Consider the following 27,119-nt stretch of genomic DNA (forward strand, 5'->3'; position numbering starts at 1 on the left):
CATATATTGAAGAAAAGATTATTTTATACTTTACAAATCATCATATTACAAAAATAACAAGAATTTACATAATATATTTCGGCTACAAGATTGAGTCATTCTCAGATATATAAAAAACAATTACAAATTCTTTTAGGAATAATGTGAAAACACAGTAAACAATTAAAAATAACAATGGTTAGAATTTGAGAAGATTTGAGAAGTAGAAGCTCTGGAAAGATTTTCACTCGGCCTCTCAAATTTTCTCATTTTTATTTTTGTAATATGATGATTTTCTAATCATTTTTATTTTTGCAATATGATGATAAAGTATAAAATAATTGGTCTTTTCTTCAATACATGTAATTTTTATTTTTAATTTTGTAATTATATTAATTATATTGTTTTGTAAAAACTTATAAAATTTCAAGTTGAAGTATAAATAAAAACCTTTTTGATTACTACACGTAAAAAAAAAAAATGTAAAATATAATAGTAAAAAATGACTGAATCCCTAAAATTAAAAATTACAAATGATTTTAGAAAATAAATTTTAATAAATTCCTTCGCATATTTCTTTTCAATACAAGTTTAAGAAAAAAATTGAATAAAGTCCCAGTGTATCGTCATGTTACCTTCTCCGCTTTGTCCTCATCAATCGGGTAAAGATATTTCTCCAACAGATCCTTCCAGAACTGCTCTTCCTGCATCGATAGCACGTCCACCTCGCCCTTCTTCAGACCCTTGTCGGTTAGCCAGTACGGTCTCGAGAGGAAGTTGCTGCCATCACGATTACCTTCGGTATTCTGACTGGTCACCGTCTCTGTCTCGCTACCCTCCTCGTCCTCGGGATCTTCGCCGATGGCACCCAAGTGATCAGCGGTGCGCGAACCCACGGAAGAGGGTCTCCTTCGTCCGGAAACCTGACTGTGAGGATCTACCGCTCTTAAAAAAAAAAAATCACAAAATTAACTTTGGTAGAAATTTTATGCATTTTTGAACAATCATTAGATAGTTATATTAACTCTGTCTACAGTAACTAAATAAAACTAAATAAAACTACTTAGGATTTCAATCAAGGGAATGCTTTGTTTGCAGTTACTGCGGACAAAAGATGCGCAAAATCTGAATCTATTTACTGAACAAAAATGGGCCACTAAATGGACTACGCATTTATATTTCGACACATTTTTCGACATTTTAACACGAGTCTTGATCAATGCCTCCAATTCTGCATCTTCGAAAATCTTCTCTCTTCCACCACTATGCCGGTCTTCGACGTCAAAATCATCGTTCTCGAAGCGTTGAAACCACTCACGACACGTTCTTTCACTATTAGGCCTCACCATAAATATTTGAGAGCATTCGATGAGCCTCAATCGCAGATTTCTTCATATTGAAGCAGAAAATTAAAACCTCCCGCAAATGACGAGAATTTGGCTCGTAAACTGACATTTTTAATCGAGAACAACTTTATGATACAGACACAAATCTACTAATGTTTCTATGGGGTTATGTTGACAGATGCCCAAGTTTATTGTATGACGTCTATGATCTATTTATTTCGACCACCACTTACCGCTAAAGCCATCTATAGGAAAACGGCGGAAGCAAAGTTGTACACCTAAATATGTAAATATTTGAACTAAATAATCACTACAAACTAATTGCATTTAGTCAAGTTAACAACTTTTTTCTCAGTGTATCAAGTATCTACGCAAATTGTACATATTTTTACCAGCAAAATTGTTTTGTCACTAAATAAAACTATTTAGTTAAATAATACTATTTAGTTAAATAGTTAACTAATAGTTTTATTTAGTGACAAAACAATTTTGCTGGTAAAAATATGTACAATTTGCGTAGATACTTGATACACTGAGAAAAAAGTTGTTAACTTGACTAAAAAAATGAACAAGAACATAATATTTTACGTAGTATTGGTTAATAAGAATACAAGAAGATAGAACAATTGACTATAGTGAAGATTAGAACAATTGACTATAATAATTAGTCAATTTCTTACTTAAAACTTAAATTTAGGTTTATTGTAGAAAATCAAAAAATAATGTAATGACATTGCTTTATATATATATTGAAAAAAACACTAAATTTAAATAAACATATTTAGTATATAAGTAAATATTTATTTAGCACTGTTCAAAGAAATAAGTAATAAGATTTAGTAAATTTTTTTTCAATGTGAATCAAAAAGATATTTTTAATCTACTTTTATAGAGTTCTGATATTTTCTAGCGTTAGTGTTTTCAAACGTTACTCACACAATTCTGAATCTTTCTCGCTTCGTAATCTGAAGTGCCTTTCACTTTTACGAGATCTCTCTAAAGACATCATTTTACGTCTCTATGATTTTCGACGATCTTTCGTCAATTCAAATACCTTCTTATGCAGATTCTTTCTTACCTTTCGATAGTCTCGAGCCTTTTGCCGAGCTGCTCGAGCGACTCAGCGATTGCTACGAGTTGTTGTTTCTCGGCGGATGGCTTTCCATGGGTGCATAGCAAGCATTTGAACAAGCCGGCCAATGATATCTCGATGGATCCCTGATCGTCATCGTTGTTACCCGCACCATTCTGTAAGAAGCCAAGCAAGGACTTCTGCTTGGCCTTACGCTTTGCCTCCTCTGCTTCTCGCTTCTCTTGCTCGAGTTCCTGAATCGCACAAACGATCATGATAAACGGAAACTTAGTCGCCGTATGTTTCTCGTTAAGTTGTGAGGGATTAAATTAGTTAAATAGATCATATATACAGTAGAATATTAATAAACCAAAGCAACCATCCACAAACGATTTGCCTTTAAGAAAAATATTTCATTATGAGTGGAATAAAGTTTTAGTAATAAATAATCTTTTTTCTAAATTCATATTCATTTAGTTTTATATTTATACATTTAATTGTACATTTCAAGATTTTAATTATCTAATAATTAAATTAATAAGTACGTCAAATTTTATTTCTAATTTAATTTATATAATATATCCAATATCTTTACAATTTTATCATTAATTCTAACTGAACCACTTGCAAAACCAATTGCAGATCATTAAAATTAATTGACTCAAATTAATAAAATTCTTAAAACTTTTAATTTCTTATATTTTTTAATTTTCTATAGAAATCTTAATTTTATAGTGAATTTCATTTTAAAAAGTGAAATTTTAAAGACTGAAAATTGAGTCACTTTTTTCAAGATTAGCTCAGTTTTAACCCTTTAAAGTGCGATTCCACTTAAAAAAAATTAGACAGTAATAAATTAAAATTTTCGACGCGCCTTAATCATAATTTTCTAACGGGTTAATTAAAAAGCATAAATAATATTCTAATATCTATGTATGTACAAAGTTGCGAAAGTCGACAGGAACACTCGAACCAGTATAAATCAATTGGAATTAGTAAAGGGAGCGAGATTAATTACCATGTTGTTCTTCTTTGTTACAATTTCCCGCGTGCCCCATGAGATGTTGTTGAGATTGCAGAGTGAATATGTGATTAATAGCACGTACATCGAGGGCACCGCCAGGTAATAGATCAGACCGTGCAGCAGGCAATTGATTTCGTACGGGTGTAGAAGGCCCGCAATCATAAACTCGCCCAACATGAGGAACAGAAACCACGCACTTGGCGACATTACGCTCTCCTGTATGATATTTATCGCGAATGCAATGATCACCGCGGTCATCACGATCGCGTATATGGTGCTGATCACGGCGGCTATTACCACCTGTCATTAAAGACCGCAAACCTTCGTGTGCGTTAGTCGCTTTTCAGTTCTGAGTTAAGCAAAGCTAAAGCTGAAGCGTGACGTTCTCGACGAAGCGAATGATTGGGGATTGATTCATTTAACGTGGGAATCTCGAGATCATCTCCTTATTTCCGGAATACAGCCTCATCTGGTTCGTGAATTGAAGATTATTAAAGTTGCTTTAAGTGCTTTACTAATAAAATTAAACGTGAGATAATAGATCCTATTTATTTGATAAATAATATTAACTGGAAAATATAATAAACATTGAACTAGAAAATTGTAAGATTTAAGTAAAAATATTATTAGATACTGATTCTCTTTTTCATGGAACATAATCTTCTTTGTGTTAAAAAAGTATTATTTTTAATAAACTTAGACTTTTAGTTGGTATCAACTGAGAAGTTATTCTTACTTTGCATAGCAACTCATAATTTCATAATTAAAATAAATTCGAAATATGAGGTGTTTAATATTTTTCGTAACAACGCTGATATTGTATTTATATCCTGGAAAAAAATATCAAAGTGAGGATCTAAAAATCTGAACCTTCACCATTTCAAAGCCCCATTCACCAGAATTACACTTCTATTTATATAGTTACGACTCAGTGTCAAAGTAAAAAAATAAATTTAAAAAATGGAAAAAAAAGGATCGACACTGACGAACCTTCTTGGTCTTTTTCGTTTGGACCTCCCTGGTGCCCCAGGATACAACATTAAGATTGATGATGGAGTACAGTATGAGGAGCAAATACATAGACGGAATGGACAATAAATATATGATGCCGGGCACGATGCACCAGAATTCTTGCGGATGTAGGCAGGCTGCTATGAAGAATGAGCTCGATAATGATATTAAGAAGATCGCCGAGGGCGAGCCTATGCCGTCCTCGCCAAGCTGTAGGGCAGTACCTACGATCACCGCCATCATGATCATCGCGTACGCCGTCGACAGGATCTGGGCGCATAAAAGCTGAAAACCACTCACATTTAATTCCTTCCTGTCCTTTGAAAACATTTTTGGAACGGATTTGACTCAAAGAACACACAAAAGTTAACGAAACATCAATATTACTTTATTTTTGATTTTTAACATCAATAAATAGTGAATTTGTAATCAAGAGTCATCATTTTTATTTTTTCTTGGTATGTTCCTTGGATAGTAATACGTCAAAAGTCGCAAATGCTATACGGAAAATGAATTGACACTGCGTGAAAGAATATATTATTATTATTATGATATATTATTATATATTATGTGATATTATAATTAAGAATTTTGGTTCTGATGAAAGTGAATTCCACGAGCGAAGGACGATCACAAAATGCGCGACATAAAGCGGATATGCACGGACACTTGTACACAAACGCGATAAATCAAAAGGGAAATACTTACCTGTACGTTCGATTTGCACGTGAAGCAGACGATCATGAAGAGCAAGATGGGAATGATGTTGTAGTAGAAACTGGTCCAGTTGTCAATTTTGAAGGCAGCTACGAAGGCACCCACCAACATGAGGAAGATCGTGCCGGGTCCCAGAATCGTACCACCTGTTTTATTTAAAGCACAAAGATATTTTAATCGATGAACCTTTTAATTAAAATTCAAAGTATTTTTATATCCCAATATTTAAAATGATAATATATTCTAGATATACAGATATATTGTATGCATTTACAACGTAAAATTAAAATATTCTAATAGTTTTAAAATATTTTTTAATTAATAAAAAACATAAAATTAATTTTATACAAATATTTAATTATAATCTGATTTAATTCAAATGAAATCTAATATTCAACATAGTGAGTGAAGAACAATGTATAATTCAGAGAATAGAAAGAGAATTGAAAGAAGTACTTGCCCATCAGTAGAATTTGATACGAAATATAAGGCAGTGAGATATTATCGTTAATTTTGATTGTACGTTTCGCGTCCATCAGCAGATCCATAATATTTGCAATGGTGGAGGGTACCCAACGACGTCGTTGATTGTAGAACTCGTTAAATCCTTCCGGTGCATGGGTATAAGCATCACTCGCTGCAGAATACTCCACCTGGAGTGCAATATAAAAAATAAGATAAATTTTAAAATAATTATATTAATATAATAAAACTATTATGAAGACAAAATTATAATAATAATAAATCAATTATAACGTAATGAATTAAAAATTAACACAATGTCATAGCTTATTTCGAGTTATAATTAAATTAACTTTAAAATAATATAATTAACAAACGTTTCGGCTTACAAAGCCTTCTTCATGCTACAACGCAGAGATACAATCTTAAATTAACGAATAAAGGATAATGGATACAATTTCAGTCAATAGTAGATTAATTATGTTCATCGGTAAAATAGATTTGCCAAATTTCTCGGTTGAAATCGAGAATCCAGTTTGTCACAGACTTGTATCAAACGATTTAACTGAAGTATCCAAATGTTCCTAGCTTATTTTCATTTGACGGGATATTTATTGACGTTCGAATTTTTTTTATATGTTTTTATATTCTTTTATATTTTTTTATACTATTGTATGACACTTCACCATTGATGGTTTTTAAATTTTCGTTGTATCCGTTATTTTTTATTCGTTAATTTAAGATTGTATCTCTATCGTTGTAGCACTGAAAAAGGCTTTGTAAGCCGAAACGTTTGTTAATTATATTATTTTAAAGTTAATTTAATTATAGCTCGAAATAAGCGATGACATTGTGTTAATTTTTAAGAAAATATATGAGTATTTTTTACTCCATTTTAAATTGCAATGAATTAAATATAATAATGTATGTCAGACAGGATGAAGCCATGTAGTGACGAGATCAGTGCATACCCTGTAGCCTCGTTGCAATAGCAACGTGCATAGCCAACGATCCTCTCCTTGATCATACTGCACGTAGTGTCTCGCTTCGTCAGACTTAGTCGTGTATTTTTTCATCACATTGTCATCCATCAATGCCTTACCACGGAACAGTGAGAAGCATCCGGGACTGCAGAGCACGCAGCCGATCATGTGTTCGGTAGCCTTTTGTAGCCAGTGACCGATCGCGTACTCGAACATTTGATACCATACCATAGGGCCTAGAATATTTGCGAAACATCTTGTTTGTGATCGTTTATATGATTGCAATAGTTAATTCAATTTATTTTTTTTTGTTGGATCAATCATGGGCGTAAGAAAAATTAGACTGCGCAAATCCTATAAAGTTGTCACTATGTTGGTTTAGAGTGCTCGCAAAAATCTGCACTGATCTGCACATTTTGACGGTCTAGTTGCCAATCGCGCGAGTGACGGCTGTGTTCCAAAATTGACTGCCAGTATAATGCACGTAATATAAACTGCATTTTCAGTGCTAGCAGTAAATTTGAAATACAGCCGACACAGGTGTTCGGCAATGTAAATCTGAGATGGCGAGCTTGATTACGTGATCTTCGAGCAATCCGGGTATCAAAAATTACGTAATTCCGATTCAGAGCCACAATATTAAGTATATACAGTATGGACACTGAGCGTCGGCACCTTTGATGTAGTAGGTCCCAAATCACATGATTCGCCGCCATGTTGTAGATTGGAAAGGCGCTTATAAATTTGAGTTTTTATAAAACTAAAGAATGAATTTTCTAAAAAAAAAAAGATATAATTCGGCCGTGTGAAAATTGTTTATAGCGAGTATACTGTATTTTTAAATCAGAATTATCTAATAGTATAATGTTAATGAACATTATACAAGAAATAATGTCTGGAAATAATCGCCAAATAGGAGGCTCGCAGCGGTGTGCGCGGCGCGGGACGCGTATATACATTTAGTAGGCCGGGCAGACGCGCATATTCGGCTATCTTTAAGAATTAATATCTCATTAACTATTGGGGAAACTCACAAAATGGTAGAGGACTTTTCGACTCAGTTTAGTCCTCTCTATCTGTCCAAATATGAAATATTTGGCGATTATTTCCAGACACCCTGTATAAAAATAATATAATTGAAAATTATAATTGAATAATTATGTATGAAAAAATAATATATTGCATAAAAATTGTAATAAAATGTGAAGTTGTAATTTAATAATACACACACACGCGCGCGCGCGCGCACACACACACACACACACGCACACATGCATACTTTATTACGAGAATACTTTATCGTATACAAATATAATAGTCTATACAATATAGCGTCTCCGAAAAAGTTTGATTTAATTTTTTAGTAAAACTTAATTTTATTAACCTTTTGCCATACTTTTCTTTTATAAATTAAAAAAAAATTAAGCTTTGTATGAACGACGTACCACGGCCCGTGGTACTCATGTTTGGCCCGATTTCCTTACTACGAGTCTCACACAATATAGGCGAAAGGGTTAATTATATTTTATAGGAAGGAGATCCAGCTAATCTAACCTAACCTGCAATTTTAAACTTGCTAAAAGCAGCTACATTCCTAGTTGGAAATCATGTAAATGCGCACTAAAAATTGGGGACCATATAAAAAGTTCAGTGTTTATACAGTGTATGTACTTATACTGTGACAGAGTAAGGGTGCAGTCCCATGTACACGGAATCAGAACGATGGAACGGATTTGTTACTAGAGATTTTGATTACTACAATTCTGTTCCGTAAGAAGTTTCTCTATTCGTCCCATGTAATCGGAACGGAATGAAAACGGACGGAATGTCGCCTCGGTCGCAAGCTAATTTGCTTAATTTAATCGATATTTCGTTATTTTAATGCGACTAAAGCAGTAATATGCATAATTTGTGTTATCTCACCTATATAACATTACTTTGAATAAAAAATACTAAATTATAAGAGTGAGATATATTTTGTTACTAAAATTCCATTGCGTTCCGGCAACATGGGATGGGTAGAGAAAATTTTTACGGAACGGAATGGAATGTTCAGCTGAGTTGATTGAATCTAAAAATTGAAACGAATATTCAGAAACTTTTTTTGTAAATCTACAATGATGGATGAAGAAGTAATGTTATTACTAATGTTAAAATTATTGTGACAAGCAAGAAATGTTGGCATGCTATTCTGATACTTAAGAGTGTGCGAAAATTTTATTTCGCTTATAACGTTTTATTGCAACAGCAGAAATATACAAAAAAAACGAAATTCTGGATACAGTCAATATTTACACAAGAATGAAGCGGCGCAAGTGACAATTTAGTCCTTGAAATGTAAACGACCGATCATGAGAAGTTTTTCAATTATTGTACTTCAGAATGTACATCGGAATAATTTAAAGAATTGCTGGCATTATAGTTGGACTATATATATAAAACATGGATATGTCATATTGAAAAATAAGAATTATTATTAATTTTCTCCTTCAAAGTTGTCAAATTCTCAACCATCAACAATAGCTGAATCGACATAGCTTGCAATCGACATGACATTCCATTGATTCCACATCGTCTCTACCGTTCCAGCCATGATTCCAGTGGTTCCGATACAGTAGAGAAACTTCTTACGGAACGAAATGTTAGTGAACTGATTTCTAGTAAGAAATCCGTTCCGTCGTTCCAATTCCGTGTACATGGATAGTTCAAATACACTATTTGTAAAATAGAAGTATTAAAAGAAATGAATGTATGTGTTAACGAATCAGTTGGATACATTATCATAAATATACAGGTTATGAATTTAATTTAGGCGCGAAAATTTGCATTAGCTCTGCGAGCTCAGTCTTTGAATCCGGAATGGATCGAGCAGCTTGATTGGCTCTAGAAATGTTAATACCAAACGAAAATGAGATGTAGCAGAAAGATGCGAGTTGCTGAACGATTTTCGAGGTAAAAGAGCAAACGCCTTCTTGCAACGCACCTGATGTTGTGGTTCAGGAGCGTGTTCCTATACCAGAAATGTACTGGGAGCGCACCTTCCGTCAAATCATTATTGAAATATGTTTTTTTATTAAATAATTTATTTTTATTAACATAAAACTTTCTATTGTAAATTTATTCATTGTTCCTTAACGATATACTTACATCTTAATGTAGTTTTCTTACATTTTTAAAATGTATTAGAAAACTATGTTAGATAAATACATAATCTAATACATTTTAAAAAAGAAAACTACGTTAAGATATAATATATCATTAAGAAACAGTGAATAACTTATATATAGAAAGTTTTATGTTAATAGAAATTATTTAATAAAAAACATATTTCAATAATGATTTGGCGGAAGTAAAATTGTTCATGTATGAATATGTATAAATATGTATAAAAATATATAAACACGCATAAATATTTACACATATATAATTATATATATATGAAATATGTTCATATATGCATGTTTATACATATCCTTCTTTCTTTTGTAAATTAAATCACTTTTTAGTGTAATATTATAGAAATAATAATAGTAATGTGAAAACATAAAAAATAATTAAAGGGATAATTTCCACATTATTTGCTTTAGAAAAAAAACAAGTTTGGAAAAATGTAAAAAAAATTGTTCATACATAATTATGCATAATTTTATATATAATTATTCATAAATAATTTTTTTACATTTCCTCAAACTTGATTTTTTTCTAAAACAAATAGTGCGAAAATTACCTTTTTTAATTATTTTTAATGTTTTCACATTACCATTATTATTTCTATTACACTAAAAAGTAATTTTACAAAAAAAAAGAATGTATGAACATGTATGAACATATTTCATACATAATTACACATGTTTATGAATATTTATGCGCGTTTATGTACGTTTATACATATTTATACATATTCATGCATGAAAAATTTTTTACCGGGAAGATGCTCCCAGTATATTTTCTGGACACATTTCTGAGCCATAATGTACGCGATTGGCAACTAGGCCGCCGAGCCTCGAGCGGTAGTGAGAGGACAGTAAACGGCGCCTGCAGGAATCGGCTTGAAATATACAGATTTTTACGAGCACTTGTGAGGTAGCTTGAATCGTATTACTCTCTCTCTCTTTTTCTAAAGTATCGGATTGAAGAAAGAAAAATGATGACTATTTTTTAAAATTAATAAAATAATGAAATTATTGAAATTAATTAATTATTCAAATTAATGGATAATGAAATTACTGAATTAATTGAACTATTAAAATTATAAAATTATTTGAAATGAATTCCGATTGTTTAATTAATTCCGATTTCTTAGATTTCTACATTGTATTTTTTAGAGAAAATGAAATAATTCCGAAATCCATTCCAAACAATTCTATAATGTGCTCAGATATGATTTTTATTCATTTCTAATTGAGCATAGTTGTTAAGATTAGAGAATGCTGAACGTTTAAATGAGACTGATTTTATTTAAGTAAATATATTTTATACGAAGACGTTTGAACCACAATTACTATATCCGAGCTCTCAGTAATCTTTATTTCTATTATTATTTCATTTTAATAATGAGAATTTTTGGCATTAATTATTGTTTTGATTAAATACATTTATTGCAATTATTTTTTACTTGTTTAAATATATATGACCATGTTATTTTTTGTGCTAGAACGACTTACCGGAACCAACTGGATGAATGCGACCACAAGCGGCACCAAGATTTTTATTCTTCTTCATCAGATCCACGAGAAGCTTCACCGCCGCCGGTTGAAAGTCGATATCCCCATCGAGTGTTAACAGAAACGTATTCTCGGCGATGACCTCCTTGCGATCGACGCTGATCGGTAATTCCATTAGCCGATGACCCAGTAAGTAATACATATACATTACCTAAATCAAGAATTGAATACTTTCTTATGAGGCAATCTCTAATATTTACATTTAGTAACTTTTAAGTAGATAAAGTGCTCAGGACACTCTAAAAAATTTTACTATTATAGTTATATTTTACTATTATAGTTATATTTTTTTAATAATATGCATACTTGACTCCATCGTTTTCTGTGTCGAATCTTGCTCTTATCCTTCAGATGGGCAATCATCTTCGTCTTTCCAGGAAGAGTCCATACCAATCGTCCACCATACGGAGTCGGATACTTCTTAGGCGCTCTCACGTGCATTCTCGTTTTATGCACATCCGACGCGGCCTCGTCTAACGTGCCGACCAACAATTTCACGAACCTATTCACCTGCGACTCATTCTCGTCGTGATCGGACAACTCGAACGCGTCGTCGAAGAATATGTGAGCTGAAGGAACACATGTCCACATGTGAAGCAATGAACGATAGACATATCACAGTTTTGATAGAAACGTGGTACATCTCAAAATTTATAACTTTTCAAGAGAACATTAAAAAAATTCCGAATTGGAAGAATCCAATCAGTAGACAATGTTTTTAAAATATATTCTTAATATTTAAATAATATTAAAAATTTAATATCAAATAATTATTTAAATATTTTAAAGATGTCTGCTGATTGGGAATGTTTTAATTAGGATAGCAAATATGCATAACTTCATTTATTTTCCATGTTATTACTTTTAATTATTATAATTATATATATTCTACTCGTTAAAATCATATCATGAATTTTTGAAATTCAAACGCAATTCTAATGTTGATTTTTAAAATTTAAACTGCAACTCTAATGTTGATTTTTTAGTTGTGACATTTTTCTATCAAGGCAATGACATTACCTAAGTTGCTAATGCAATATTACTCACTTTCAAATTCGTAGTAGTCGGGATCGACCACCTTGAGATACTTCTGGGCGACGCGCCGCGCGCATTGGTCCTCGTCCAGACGCAGGATACTTTTCAGGAACTCCATCATCTCCTCCTTGTTTTCATGCCACATGGTAGCGCAAGCGTAGATCCTAGTTACATGATCGCTGTTCTTCACCGCGGATGGAGGTGTGGTTGAACCGTCCGTCTGTTCATAGATTGTCTCATAGTCGCCGTCGCCTTTCTCCTTCTCTATTTCTGCCAGATCCTGTCGATCAAAAACCGAACCGATTAATTTAAAAACTAACACTTAACTTTCAAGTTAACAATGATTTTATATTTTTATTTAAAATAATCCATCATTTTAAAAATTGAGAAATTAAGGAATCAACATTAACATTAATTTAATTTCTATTTTTATTTAAAATAATCTTTATTTAAGATATTTAAAAGATTTAAGACATTCTTGCTTAAGATTCTTAAGATCTTCATTTAAAATATTTTTAAATAAAGATTGTTTAAGAACTAAGAAATTAAAAAATTAACATGCATTAACGTTAATTAATTTTATTTTGAAGATTTTATTCAAAGCCGTTCTAACTGAAGATACTTACTTCGACTTTGACTTCTGGTTGATCATCTCTTCTCCGGTTGAGGCCCATCGACTGGTCGATCAGCAGAGAGTCATACATCGGCACGACGAAGAGCTTCTCTGTGGCCGCGAGACGCTCGCATTTGGGCGTCCAGATGTGCAGGGTGATCCAGGTTTGCGACAACAGCCACAGCAACCACACCCAGGCATACTGTTTCGATACGAAATCATTGAGGAAGTTCGGCAGTGGCGACTCGTAAAACAGATAATCCGGTACTGTGCCGTGGAAGAAACATGGATCGTTGTTGCGAAGACCACATGCGGCAATCAGAAGCGAAATCGATACCGGTATCGTGAGATTTACTGGGAACGCGTAGCTGAAGCCTTGGATCAGGATCTTGCATGCAAACTTGCCTGGATGATGAAATAATGTTAAACATTAATTAATTAATAAGTATCTTCAACGAGTTCAATGGAAAATCTCTTGTTTAATTAAATAGTTAACCATGTTATAAAATATGAACTCTCATTAGCTCATATTTTTCCGTATTTCCGTTATTTCAACTATGAGGATTTTACTACATGTATAATTCGAATTTTAATTAAATAGTCCTCTCAAGACGGTCAAAATATTATAGTAAAAACATTTTCACCGCGCATTTATTATTATATTTATGTTAAAAGCGGCCTTCGTTAAAATTTTTTTTACATTTTTAACATATCAGAATGTTTTTTTAATTTAATGTAATATGATTTTATTGTTTGAATATTTTATATTAAATTGATTTAATCGATGTTCAACATTTCTTAAGCTGCGTTCCACTTGGATAAATAATATGCTAGCGTTGTAAGCGCTAAGCGGAATACTTAGTTTAAAAATAACAATTATGAGTGAGTAACAACTAATATAAAAATCATATGTTTTAAAATATAAATTTAAAGATAAATGCGCAATATGTTAATTTTATCGAGAAATTATGCTTCCACGATTGCTTACAAATTGTATCAGTGTTTTTGTAATTAATATTTGTATAATTTTTTTACTTTCTAATATATTCATCTTGTCTTAAATTAACAGACATTTGGATAGCCTGTTTAGGAAGGACATGTGATATAAATTTAACATTTTAAATCTTCCTAGTGTGTAACTTATATACTTATTTGACAAGAGCTATGATTATATTATTCTTATTCTTCTCCAAGTTAGCTTCAAATCCCAAGTTTTATTGTTACTTTTATGATTATATTATTCTTATCTTTCCTCAAGTTAGCTTCAACCTCATGAATCGCTCACCAAATACGTAGGCGAAGTAAGCGCCAACGATTTGCAGCAGAAGGACATAAATGGGCGTGTTGAAGTCGGCGTTAACGACCTCGGTGATGTCGCCCGTCAGAATTTCCGAGAGATCGGGCAAACTGCCGCTATTTATCGACTTGATGGAAGTGACCGTGATCTTATGGTCGCCGAAGGCACTGCTCAACATGGAGAAGAGATGCCCGACATTATCCCCTTTGATATGCAATATCAGTATCGAGCTGATGAAGAACGCCATGATCTTCCAGACGGACACCAACATATAAGTGAAGTAACGCGTCAATCGCATCTCCTTCTTCACTCTGCCGAGCGATCTAATTAAACCTGTGTGTAATGTGAGGAGAAATTGACAAAAATATAAAGAAAGATGTTTAAAAAAAGTTGTTTGTAAGTCAACTATGATATGATTTAATAATTTAATTTTATAAGATTTTATTAAAAATTATACAATAAAAATCTTAAAAATCTTAGAATATTTTAGAATACTTAGAATATTTTATATACATATATGAAAAATTCTAGAAAAGATGTAGACTTTCTCGGAACTGCTAAAAAGTATTTCATTTCAATTTGTATAAAAACCTAATAAATTTTCTAAAAATTATAAATTATTTAAAAATTTTGAAATTTACATAAAAATTGTAACAAATTACACAAAAAATGTTTTCCAACTGAAATTATTTAATTCAATACAGAAGCTTAGTATTCTACAAAAGATTTAAAAACTTTTTTTAATAATTTTATTTCTATTTGAAATAAAAAGATTTGGATTGTAAAAGATTAGAGAACTCACCGATCCTGCTCTGTATGGAAACGTAATTTTCCCACCAGCCGCAGGAGACTAGAATTAGCGTAAGGGGAATCAGCCATAAGGATCGTCTTGAGCTGTCTAGAAAGGGCCAAAGGACGAAGCTGGTCGCTTGTGCGGCCAGAGCGGCGATATCGACGAGAACGAGGACGAATCGTTTGGAGTCGTCTTTACTCTTGTTGTGGGAAAGTAGGCCTGCGAATGTATGTAGCGTTCACTTCACTTATTCTCGTGTAATCACTACTTTCATGATTATTCGCTCGGTAACACGAAACCGTGGAAAAATCGAACGCGAAAGTCGGGCAATTGCGATTGAAAACAAGATCAAGTGTCCGTATTTTTTAAATTTAATATCAAGTATTCAGAGCTAGATAATATACATGTAATATACTGTTCGGCAATTATATTAACGCATTATATATATTAATATGCAAATAATGTAATAGATTAGATTAATATTTAATTATTTATTTTTATTTATTTTTGTTTAATATTTCTTTCTCTCTCTTGCTTTATTGGCATTTTTTATTATTTCTCTTCTTTTTTATATATTATAATTATTATGTATTCATGGTTTTATTAAAATATCTAAAAATTTAATTGATCCTAAAAACAAATAATTTTGTTTGGATCAAAGAGATAATTACATAGGATGCTTAAACTATTTGCTAGAATGTCAAAACTTTTTGCAACATTGCTCACGATGTTCGAGATTCCAATGCAATATTTGAATTGTCTAACAAAATTATTTTCAGATTCGTAAGCTAAATTTTTAGATTACACTTCAGCAAAATCGTTCTTTCTGTGTGTTCGAAGCTCAACGAGATGAAATCGAACGAAATTGATTGAATTGGAATAAAATTACCGAGCAATCCGGGAACGAAGCATACGCAGTTGGTCAGCATCGCTCCTTTTACGACGTCCAGTTCCGGAAGCACCGCCAGAAACATCAAGGCCAGACCCACCACGTGAAATGTCTCCATGATGGAAACCACGAGAAAGTGCATCGACTGCGGCTTCTTCCAAGACTTGAAGATACACATGCGAATGCTGCGTACCAGCGTGCCGAACTCCGGTACTGTGAACGCGATTATTATGCACCATATCCAAGCGATTCTCTCTTCCTCGGGCAGTGTCACTATGTACTGGTTCTCCCGATCTGCAAGAAGACATTGCGATAATAATTATTAAGATTAAAATAATTATGGAATATTACAAATATCTCTTTTTATCTTTTTCTTCTGCCCTTTTGTAATTAAAAGTAAAATTATAGTTTGTAATACACAATCTTTAGTTGATCGAGTTGGTCAAAATGAAATTATTTTACTTTATTGAATTGAATCACACAAATTATTAAGTGTACAAATAAGTTTGACGCCGTTTGACAAAAGATGGTGCCACTAGCAAGCTATGGTTAAAATTGTCTGATGTAAAACATTATATCGTAAGGTTGGATATCTGTCAACAACATAACCTTGAAATACTAGCGATTTTATATCAGCATCATATATTTTTTTTGGTGCGAAAGTGCCGAGTTTTGAATCGAATAAGTGTCATTTGCGGGAACTTTTGATTTACTTCTTTAATTTGAAGAAATCTGCAGCTGAGGTTCATCAATTGCTTGTAGAAGCATATGGTGAGGCTGCCTTAAGTGAGAGAAGTTGTCGTGAATGGTTTCAAAAATTTAAGAACGGTGAATTTGACGTCGAAGACAAAGAACGTAGCGGAAGGCTAAAAGTGTACGAAGACGCGGAATTGGAAGCATTATTGAATGAAGATTCGTGCCAAACGCAAAAAGAACTTGCACTTACATTAGGAGCGACTCAACAAGCAATTTCACATCAATAAATGCTTAATTTTTGATAAAAAACGGCGGAAACTTATTTGTACACCTAATAAGTTTTTACACTAGGAACATACTATATTCAAGTCTCACCTAATTGTCTGTTACAGTAGAGCATTTTTCTGTCTTGTCGCAGTTGCGACGTCATGAAGAGAATCGTGCCCTTGGCAATTACACCGCTTCCCAACACTATGACGAAAACAAGTAGGTAGACGATGACCTTGATTATCTGCACCATCCTCTCTAGGCATTTCTGGTTTGCCATGGAACCCGAGTTCGAGTCGGTCTTCATTGGTGGATTCCGGAATACGTCCCATCCTTTTGTTTCAACAATCGTGCGTTGGCTACATTCAAATGATTGTTGATTAATCGAAACATCATTAATTAACAAATAAACATTTATAATCAACATTATATAAGTTTCTTATTTTTTCAAATCTTCTCGAGAGAAAAAGGAAGAGATTTCATGCTTTTTAATTTGAGTATTCGAATGTAATTTAAAGTATGTCAATAAATAACAATTGAAAAAAATTGAAAACTAAAGGAAATATCTTTTTATCTCTTTGTTTCGGTCTTCTATTTTATTTAATTTTATTTCATCCTGGAAATTTTGGATCCTTGAGAGAAGAAATTATTAACGATGATGAAACTGTTATACCTTCCGCCATAGTCCTGAGTCAGAGGAGCGCTTTCACCATCCGAAAAATCATCCGGACCGGACACCATGCCAGCTCCCGGTATTATGCCATTCTGATGTTGGTTCTTCGTCATTCTACAAATTGACAATTTATCTCAATTTTAGCTCTCTTATTTTTAAACAAATCATGCATAACGGAGAGTGTTAGGAGTTTATGAAAAATGAAAAGGCTTTTTGCTGCGAGCGTTTGGAAACTAAGAATCGAGGATTGATGGAATCAAATCAACATTTAAGTATTTTAATAACTCATAGATCTCTCTCTCTCTCTCTCTCTCTCTCTGTATAAAAAATTATATTTTAAAATTTATATAAAATGAATAAAATTTGGAGAAGTAGTATTGCGATTAAATATATAAGTCGAATAAATATATTTTTCTTTTGATAACAAGTTACTAATTCTAAATCAAACTTTCTATCTTCTTAAAATCTGTATAATAAAAAATTGTATAACAAACAATCTTTTATCTGATTCGCACAATTATTAAATCAACTTGATAATATATTATTTATAATGATGCAAAATTAAATTTACAATAAAATGCAAACTGAGAGTAAAATTTAAATAAAAATTCATCTGACAATTCTTCGAACAAACAAATTTTTATTTTTCATGACAGCTGCTGTGACTTATGTCGGCCTTCAACTTCTTTTATCCTTGAGTTTATGGTTCATGAGCCTTTATTGCTCAACAATAAATTTATTATTTTACTTTATTAATCAACAGTGTTTTCTTTCCTTCGTTCACGCATTATTAACCGCGACCATAATTCAATGAACGCTAATTAATCACTAATCCATCATTAATCAATTTAAGTCGCCGCGATCTGCGCGCGTGACCTTATAATTTTCAACATAGAGTATCTGTATCTATCATTGTGTTTGTTCCTATTAGTATGCCTTTGTAATTAAATAAGCTGTAAAGAAAATCAGCATAAATAAATAAGAAAAGATATTTTTTTATTAAGTTAAATTATTAATTTATATGACTCCAAAGATAATATTCTTTTTTTTTTTAACTATTAAAGTACAGTAAACATTTTTTAAAAGATTTGAGAAATTTTTATGAGTCCGATAATACCGAAAGATTTTCAGCTTGTCCTTATTCTAAACTGAAAGTTGTGTTATATGAGTTACATTGAAATTGTAATAAGTATAATATAATTAAGATAATGATTTATGCAACATTAATTAAAACAATTAATTTTCATTTATTATCTGTTTTAATAACTACTATATGTTAACAATAAGATTGGAAACAAAAGACCGTTTATGTTAAATACATTACTTTAAATACGAAGCGCCACTACGGTCTGAATGTTAAGATGTTGAACTATTATATATATTCATATAAATGAATTAATTTCAGAAATAATAATTGCGTCCCGATATGATTGTCCCGATATGATTGTTTCAACGCAATCAATCTGAAATATTAATAATCCCCCCAAATTTCCCAAATTAATCTTAAAAAACTGTAATAAACTTATTGCGAAAAATATTGTCTCGGCCGGGAGTCGAACCCGGATCTCTTGCATTCCATGCGAGCGTCCTAAGCCTTTAGACTACCAAGACATATATGTTAAACTATATGTTAAAATGAGTGAAAAAAGAAAAAAAATGCGCGGATAGACATACAAATTGGGGGCACATTATAAATAGATCTATCTACAGATAAATCTATCGTCTCTTGGAGGGGTATATTAATAGGGACAAAAACATTTTCTTTACTTTCAGCAAAAACATTATAAAACATTAACATTAAAAAAAATATTATAAGAAAAAGAAATAATTGATAAACCGATACTGATCTCAAGCAGACAAAATTAAAGCTTCAATATTTAATAATTAATTCAGTAATGAGCAAGTTGGCTTAAAGATACGTTAATAGGAACAGTTACCCTACGGTGACCTAACGAACTTGGCGTTTATCGAGGCGTCATCGCGCATTCGCGCATTTATCTCTCCTTAACATCTAGCACACGTTCCCCCATCGACGGGGCCCGACCTGCGGTACGGCGGGGAGACGCACGTATCTTTGTTCGGCGTCGGAGAGAGATCCGGGGTTTCTGGTTCCTGGACTACAGCTGAAAGTGAAAGGGAAACGAACGACGTGGCAGATAACGTAGCAAGGACGTCCACTGTAACTCGGCGGGCTACGCCGTCGTCGTTCCGCGGCCGTTGTCGCCCTCGAGGACATATCCCTCGGAGACTCCTCCCGCGACTCCTACCCCCTGACCCTCCTGGCGTTCCTAAAAATTGGCGCCGCTTGACTAGTTCCTATATATGCATCTTCCCGGCTTTTTCTTTTTCGCGTTCCTTCGTCTCATCCTCTCTCTTTCTCGTCTCCTTCGTCCTCGCGTTTTTTCGTCTACGTCTCTCGATAAGAAGACGACGCGTCGCGGGATGTAACCGCGGAATGCGCTTCGCGAGTGAAAAGAGAGATTCATGAAACGAGAAATATTTCAACTTGATTATAATTACTAATAGTTAATTAAATTAATTAAACGCTTAATAATTATCGTGTTATTCATCAATTTTTTTCTGTCACTCTGTCACTTAATATAAAATTAAATTGTTATTTAATTGTTAATATATAATAATTGAATTAATTATTAACATATTATTTATTAATATAGGAAGCTTTCTAGCAAGAGATACAAAGTGACACAAGAGTCATTCTGTCCTTGTCCGATAAGCAGTAAGAAACAAAGACGAAATGATGTCTTGTGCCTCTGCTGGAAAGCTCCCATAATACATATATTAGTTATTAATATATAATGATTAAATTAATTATTGATTTAATGGACTTAGTTTTAATTTATACAATAATATCAGATGTCACATTTCTAATTGGTATAAGTTAATTTTTTCATAATCTACAAGGGAAATTTAGATTAAAAAGAATTAATTAAGAAAATATTCTGTGAATACTGAAAAACCTTACTGATTGTTCCTGATCGATTTTTCTTTTTCTTTTAGAATTCTCCCCGAGTCATGTCGAAACTGTGAGGAAGTCGCGTACCGTTAGCTACCAATTCGGAATAATAAGTTTCTGGGACGATGCACGCGATCGGGTGCGACGAACTGTCATTGCTTGCGAAAGGGAATGCGGTTGATCGAAGACAGCTGGCAGTTGAGTTTCTAATAATCAGTTACCCCTGCGTGGATTACGATAAAAGCATTGCGTTTGAGAACTACAACAAAAGATCTATCAAGATGAAGACGGACTTGCCAATAATGAATTGTAAGGATTCGTTTGTTAAGACTAATGAAACATTTGTTTAATAATATCTTTAATAATATCTATTTATCGAAGATAGCGAAGGACTTAAATTAAAGTTCAATTGGCAGGGATAATAGCGAATTTATAAAAAAAAAAGGTAAGGGAAGATCTGTTTAATAAAACTCCATTGATTAAGAATAAAGATTAGATTAGAAAAAGTTAAAATTGAACAATTATTAATTTGTGAAAGATTAATATTTTTGCATTTATTCTTGTAAATATATTCTTAAACGCAGGCCACAAATTTTACGCAAGATTTCATTATATAATGTGATAAATGGTTTTTTTATTAGGAAGGGATTGTTCGACAAGAGGTTTATTTATCTATCGGTAATCTTCCATCGAACTTTCGAGACAGGCTATGCAGCGGATTGCCACGCATGAATAGATCGCCAAGAGAATTTCGCTTCGCGAGTGTAAGCGTGAGTCACATGCGTTGAAGAGAGCCAGAGTTCTCGGAGGAACGCGAGGTCACGAGGAAAGGAACGACCTTGCCACGGAGAGAATATATTTCGAGAATAGATTTTAACGCGACGATCGGCAGCCGGATCCAGTTCATCGTCCTCGATCGTGAACGAACCTTTTTTCTCAGAACTACTCACATACGTTTCTTCGCCGAGGAAGGACAATAGCATCCTAGCAAATACGTATCCACGATTTTTCTCGCCGATTATGTATATACAAATGCACCGTAAAGTAATCGGTATCGAACATTGGTTGTTTGAGTGATTTGTACTTATTTTTCAACGCGCAAATACATTTCTTTGTTTGTCCTGCTGTGATTTACTTAAGCTGCTGTTTTTTTGGATTGAATTATGTAATTATATTTCAAATCCTAACTAGATATAATTACGTTATATAGATTTCGATTGATTAAGCATTTTTACACAGTAAAAATATTTTGTATTTATGGGAAACACTTCATCTTGTCAAAATTTTATTGGTGAATTTTTGATATATTTTAACTTAAAAAATATAAATATATTTTAACTAAAAAATATAAACATATTTTTATATGTTACTTTAACATAATGTGATTATGTTATGTATTTAAATATTTTGTGTTAAATTCAACATTTATAGTGTCAAAGTAATATAATTTATAAGTAAATGAAAAATAAGTTAAGAATAATGTATTTTAAAACGTACATGCTAAAATAAATGAATGAAATACATGTTAATTAATTTTGTTGAAAAAATATTCTTTCACATCTATTTAGATTATCTGCATACAAATGTAGATTTTAATTATTGGATAAATTAAATTCAATTTGCGCGTATCATTCTGAAAAGTTTCAATCTGCGATTTCGCAAGCATCTTTTTCACGGCTAATTCTTTATTTTGCACAATCGTATTATGTTAAACGATGTTAATATAAATCAGCAATACGCATGACTTAAATTTATTCTAGTTGTCAAGCTAATCTTAAATTTATTCAAAGCCTTTGCTCAAAAAACTTCTTTTTAAACTATTTTGGCCTTTCTTTCAGCACAGCCGTGAGATTTCACTTTACATAATTACATTTCATCAAGTTGTTCACAGATGCGCATCATTTAATAATTAAAATATACTAACGATTTTCCATTAATGATACTGATTAACAAAGTTGTGTTGACTTATCCAAATTACGTTTCGTAAGCATTTCAATTATTATTAAAATTATACAATTCGGTTCGAACATCGCAGGAAAGAAAAAACTTACCTCGCAATCTCTCTTCGCGATCGAACTTTCGAGCGTATTTTTCGCCAAAACGCAGCTCCGTTTTGCTATTTTCTAAATTCCCTTCACTACGCAATCGCGGCAACTCACTCGCAACTTCGCGAAACTCTCCAACAACGGTGGCAGTATCCCGCTTCATAATGCGCTTACTTTCTCTTCTTTTCTGCGTGTCGTGCCATGGAACAGTAACGGTAACGAAATTCAACTTCTTCGACCGGAGACAGCGCGATGCGATCGTCTCGAATCCGCGAGAGCGCAGGAAGTGAAAAGAAAAGCGGAAGATTTTCCCGCGGCTCTTCTCGCAAAAGGATCCCTTGATCTTATCGATCTATTATCCGCTCATATCACACACGTTTGCAGATTTTTCATACCGCGAATCGATTGAGCGATTCTGATATCTGGCAGCGGTATCGATGACGGACCTTTATTATATAGCTCGTACAATCAATTTTTTGGCCTCAATATCGCGATAATGTATCATTCGATACATAAAAAAAAAAATAAAATAAATTAATGGGGAATAAGAAAGAAACTTAAATATTATTGAAAATTCGCTTGCTGTTAATATCATAATTGCGCCGACTTTCTTTTAACTCGGAAGTAGAGATCGGTATTTAGTTCATTCTTATTACAAGACTTAAGTAATGTCTGAAGACGTTAATACGAGATTGATATTCTGTGATTGATTTATGACATCTTACTATTCTGATATCTAAAAACAGTCTTTGACGTAAGAATTGACTGTGACAGAGTCACCTGGTATTTTTATAGAGGCAAAAAGTATGAATATTTGTTGTGAAATATTTCTTTCTGTGGGTATCGTTTAAGATATCTTTTCCTTTTTTAATAACTATTTTTTACAAATTTTTAAATATGCAATTCCATCGAAAACTAATGAAAAAGTGTTGCAGTAAGTAAAAGTGTTGCTCAGGTGATTTATAAAAAATTTCATTACGATGCAGGAATTATCCATACAGCACAGAATTTGCAGCAATATCGTTACAAAATCTCTGCAATGTTGCTGCATTGTTGCAGCAGTGTGGCTGCAACTCTTGTGCAATTTTGTGCTGTAGGGGTAGTGGTTCTGTAAATAAATAAAACTTATTTATTTGTTTATTTATAGAATAACTAATCTCTGCATTGCAATGAAACTTTTCATATATAAATCATGAATATTTAAAGTATTTATATCATAAATTGAGATTTTTGACAATGCTATTTAATTTTTAATAACAATTAAGGTAAATAAACTATCAAAATGTGTTGTTAAGTACAAATATAATGTTATTCATACACCTTTCGCGTATAATTTATTTAAATGTGAAGTATAAATATCGACACACATTTTCAATTTACTTTACAGGGACTGTAAAGATAATACAGCTTTAATCTTCGACAATGAAAGATATCATGATGGATCCATTGATCAATGACGCTCGACACAATGACGTCACTAAAGTCTCCGAGTAAAATCTCATAAAAATCATCACGCGTTCGATGACAATCACGACGAGGCATTTCACCATTGAAGATGCCGCGCTTCCTGGTTACGTTATCGCGCGTCTTTGTCACCGGCTATCAACGCGATCGTGAGATCCGACATGGCGAGATCGACGGATCACCAAGCGCAATTGCTCTCGGGATCGGCGATAGTGAAAGTAACGGGCGCAAGGTCACGCCGTTCCATAAATATGCAATTATCGCCTGCCCGGAGCCGCGGTCTCTCGCAATGCACCGTCTCCTCGTCACGGGGATTCGCACGCCGCCCCCTTACTCATCTTCCAAGACGATCAATGAAGTTATAGGAATAAATACGAGATCGTTTCGACACAGCACGTTCCCGTTACGGTATTGTTCCTTGAGTCCTTTCATCATTATCTTTCTGGACCATTTCTTAAGGGGATTCGATAAATATAGTATATGTATAGCACATATTTATATTAATATTTATACTTTAAATAAACATATACATATGAGAACTGTACTTATAATATTCTATTTTTATTATTTATTTATTTTATTTGTTATTATTTTTATTATTATAAACTAAAATTTAAAAAAAATAATAAAGATCTCTAAATGTTTTTGTATATTTTAAGTATTCGAAATGACTTATGCAAAGTTTCATTGTGATTCACCGATTAGTTACAAAGATTCAGAACAAATAAATATTTTGTTTATTTAATGAACAATTAATTTCTGTATATTCACAAGGTAACTTTAATATAAATCATATTAAATACTTAAAGTATTTATATAAAAAAATCAAGATTTTTATGATCATTTTGTAATTTTCATAAATCTATATATCCTCGGTCTTTTTTAGCTTTACTATTTTTGTACTATTTATTAAATTTTTATTCTCCTCTCGTTTTGTAGGATCCTAAAAATCTCGAAATTTTACTTGTAATAAACATAGATTCTAATACTAATAATTCTAATGACACAATTTTTGCGTTTTCATTATGCAAACTTGTTCGTTATAATATTATTACGTCTTTGTCTCCTGACACAGTCGAGTGCACAATGTTCTCAACTTCTAATTTATAAGATTTTAGATAATCTATACAAACATCACGATTTTTAGTATGTTGAAAAATATAATTTAATTATTTTTATCCCCAATATATCCTCGATTTCCAAATTCTGTGTCTTAGCCTGAAAATATCGAAATTCCAGGCTTTCCGTATGGAAACTGTGAACGCATAGTTTTCGCGTAACAGCATAAAGGGGGCACGCAACAAAACTACTTTCATTTCTGCTTGCGGCTATTAATAAGTAGGAAGTTAACCCAGTAAAGCCGTGATTATGGCGTAAAGGATCTTGATTAAATCATAATTCTATATTTTCTACAGTACGATTTAATTCCTGAATAATCAAGCCTTTAATAATTCGAGAAATTTGAAGACATGGAGAATCCTTAAAAGACTTTCGATCCACCAGTATAGAGAACTTTAATTATAATATTATAATTAAAGTTAAATCGCAATTGTGCTTCTATTTTCTAAAAAATCTCTTAAGATTAAAATATTAATATTTTTTTGTTAAAGAATCAAGTAATGAATGATTTTGGACATATTTGGAGTTACAAGAAGACTTCGAAAAGTTCTAAGCCATTAAAAAAATACGAGATCACGATTTACACAATTTTATCAAAATTACATTAAAAATGCTTTTAAAAATCGTAAAATAACTTTTGAATGTAATTATTTTCTTCGGAAATATTTTATTATTATAAGACATCAAATTTTAATAAATTTAACAAAAAATGATTTATTACCAGAATATTTTTTATATACCTAATAAAGTAAATAAAATAAGCTAATATTTTTAAAAGATTATAATAATAATATTAATAATAATAAATAAATAATAATATTTTAATATAAGTAATAATTTAAAATAGTGGGAAATGAAATGTATTTTCTAAAAAGAGAACATTGACTACTAATGATTAATAATAATAAGCAACAGCTGCTAATTGGGCCTCAATAACGCTTAAGTGTTAATAAACACAAGCTGGCGCTGATGCGGTAATTGCTGAAAAGACAGAAGGAGAACAATAACTAATTTCATACTTGCTTGATTGGGCGACTCGCTTTCTATTGAATCCTTATCCTTGATATCTTCTCGACGCGGGTGATCATAGTCGACGGATGAAACCGAAGGACCACATCCGTTTCCTGGATCCACTTCACTGAGATGCTCAAGTCGATTGATGAGGACTAGCCTGGATTTTCCACTATACTTTCGCACGCTCTCTCTCCTTCTCTCTTCTCTCACTTGTGCAATATCTGTTTACGTCGATTGCGAATAACGTGGATGCCGTGAATGTCACCTGGTTCTGGACGATGAGAAAATTTTCGCGAAGATGGTGACGACGGCGACGAAATCGCGCAAGATCGCCGGGATCGGTCAAGTGAAAGCGAAGTCGAGGTGAACGTCGGTCGAACGACGACTGCCGTGGCATCGTCTACCAAGGTACCAAAGGCAAGTTCCCGAGGAGAGTCTCCCCCCGCCTGCCGATCGGTGGAGTACTTTCACGAGAGAGTAGGTAGAGAGCGAGAGGCGAGAACCGAGGTGAAGCAAAAGGAGATTTGAACGCGCGAGACGCGGACTCCATTCCAAGGAACACACAAGAGTCAACAAAAAATCAAAATGACTTAATTTTCATTCTTAACGTCACATAAACAATTAAATTTTGTAACCCAAAATTATTATTTTGACTTTTATGATGTCAGAATAAAATCATCTTAACTTTTTTTTTGACTTGGTGTATTCCTGATCCTGCAGCGCGGAGTCGCGATTTTGGAAAAATTTCCATCAAATGATGGAAAAATTAATGTTTTCTTTGCTTTTTTATCTGTTGAAAATCTTTTCTAGAGACAGATTAATGGGTCGATTGTCAGTTTCTCTTCGTATGCGAACTCTCTCTTGAAACGTCAAAGTGCGATATGCTGCCTGCGGACTAGCAACACGCCTCGCGATCGTGTAA

General features: G+C 32.7%; 1 protein-coding gene across 4 annotated transcripts in view; it reads right to left on the reverse strand.

Annotated features, from left to right (window-relative positions):
- The window catches only part of kkv (hyaluronan synthase-like protein kkv), a 32,710-nt gene extending 6,079 nt beyond the window's left edge, over window positions 1-26,631 (reverse strand). The window contains exons 1-16 of one of the 4 annotated variants that reach the window (XM_011054751.2): window positions 26,203-26,630; window positions 17,582-17,695; window positions 17,017-17,267; window positions 15,946-16,239; window positions 15,066-15,275; window positions 14,252-14,596; window positions 12,980-13,371; window positions 12,366-12,633; window positions 11,625-11,887; window positions 11,259-11,469; window positions 6,583-6,830; window positions 5,610-5,802; window positions 5,141-5,295; window positions 4,412-4,717; window positions 2,404-2,651; window positions 615-924 (exon numbers count right to left, since the gene is read on the reverse strand). In XM_011054751.2, coding sequence (XP_011053053.2) covers window positions 615-924; window positions 2,404-2,651; window positions 4,412-4,717; window positions 5,141-5,295; window positions 5,610-5,802; window positions 6,583-6,830; window positions 11,259-11,469; window positions 11,625-11,887; window positions 12,366-12,633; window positions 12,980-13,371; window positions 14,252-14,596; window positions 15,066-15,275; window positions 15,946-16,239; window positions 17,017-17,267; window positions 17,582-17,694 — 3,807 coding nt within the window. In that variant the 5' untranslated portion in view covers window position 17,695; window positions 26,203-26,630. Of the gene's footprint in view, window positions 1-614; window positions 925-2,403; window positions 2,652-4,411; window positions 4,718-5,140; window positions 5,296-5,609; window positions 5,803-6,582; window positions 6,831-11,258; window positions 11,470-11,624; window positions 11,888-12,365; window positions 12,634-12,979; window positions 13,372-14,251; window positions 14,597-15,065; window positions 15,276-15,945; window positions 16,240-17,016; window positions 17,268-17,581; window positions 17,696-26,202 lie in introns of all 4 variants that reach the window. The other 3 variants (XM_011054752.2, XM_087414944.1, XM_087414943.1) reach the window with 3 other exon arrangements.
- Window positions 26,632-27,119: the final 488 nt, after the last annotated feature.

This window comes from Acromyrmex echinatior, chromosome 17, assembly GCF_024713525.1.
Source record: "Acromyrmex echinatior isolate Ae372 chromosome 17, ASM2471352v2, whole genome shotgun sequence".
NCBI lineage: Eukaryota > Metazoa > Arthropoda > Insecta > Hymenoptera > Formicidae > Acromyrmex > Acromyrmex echinatior.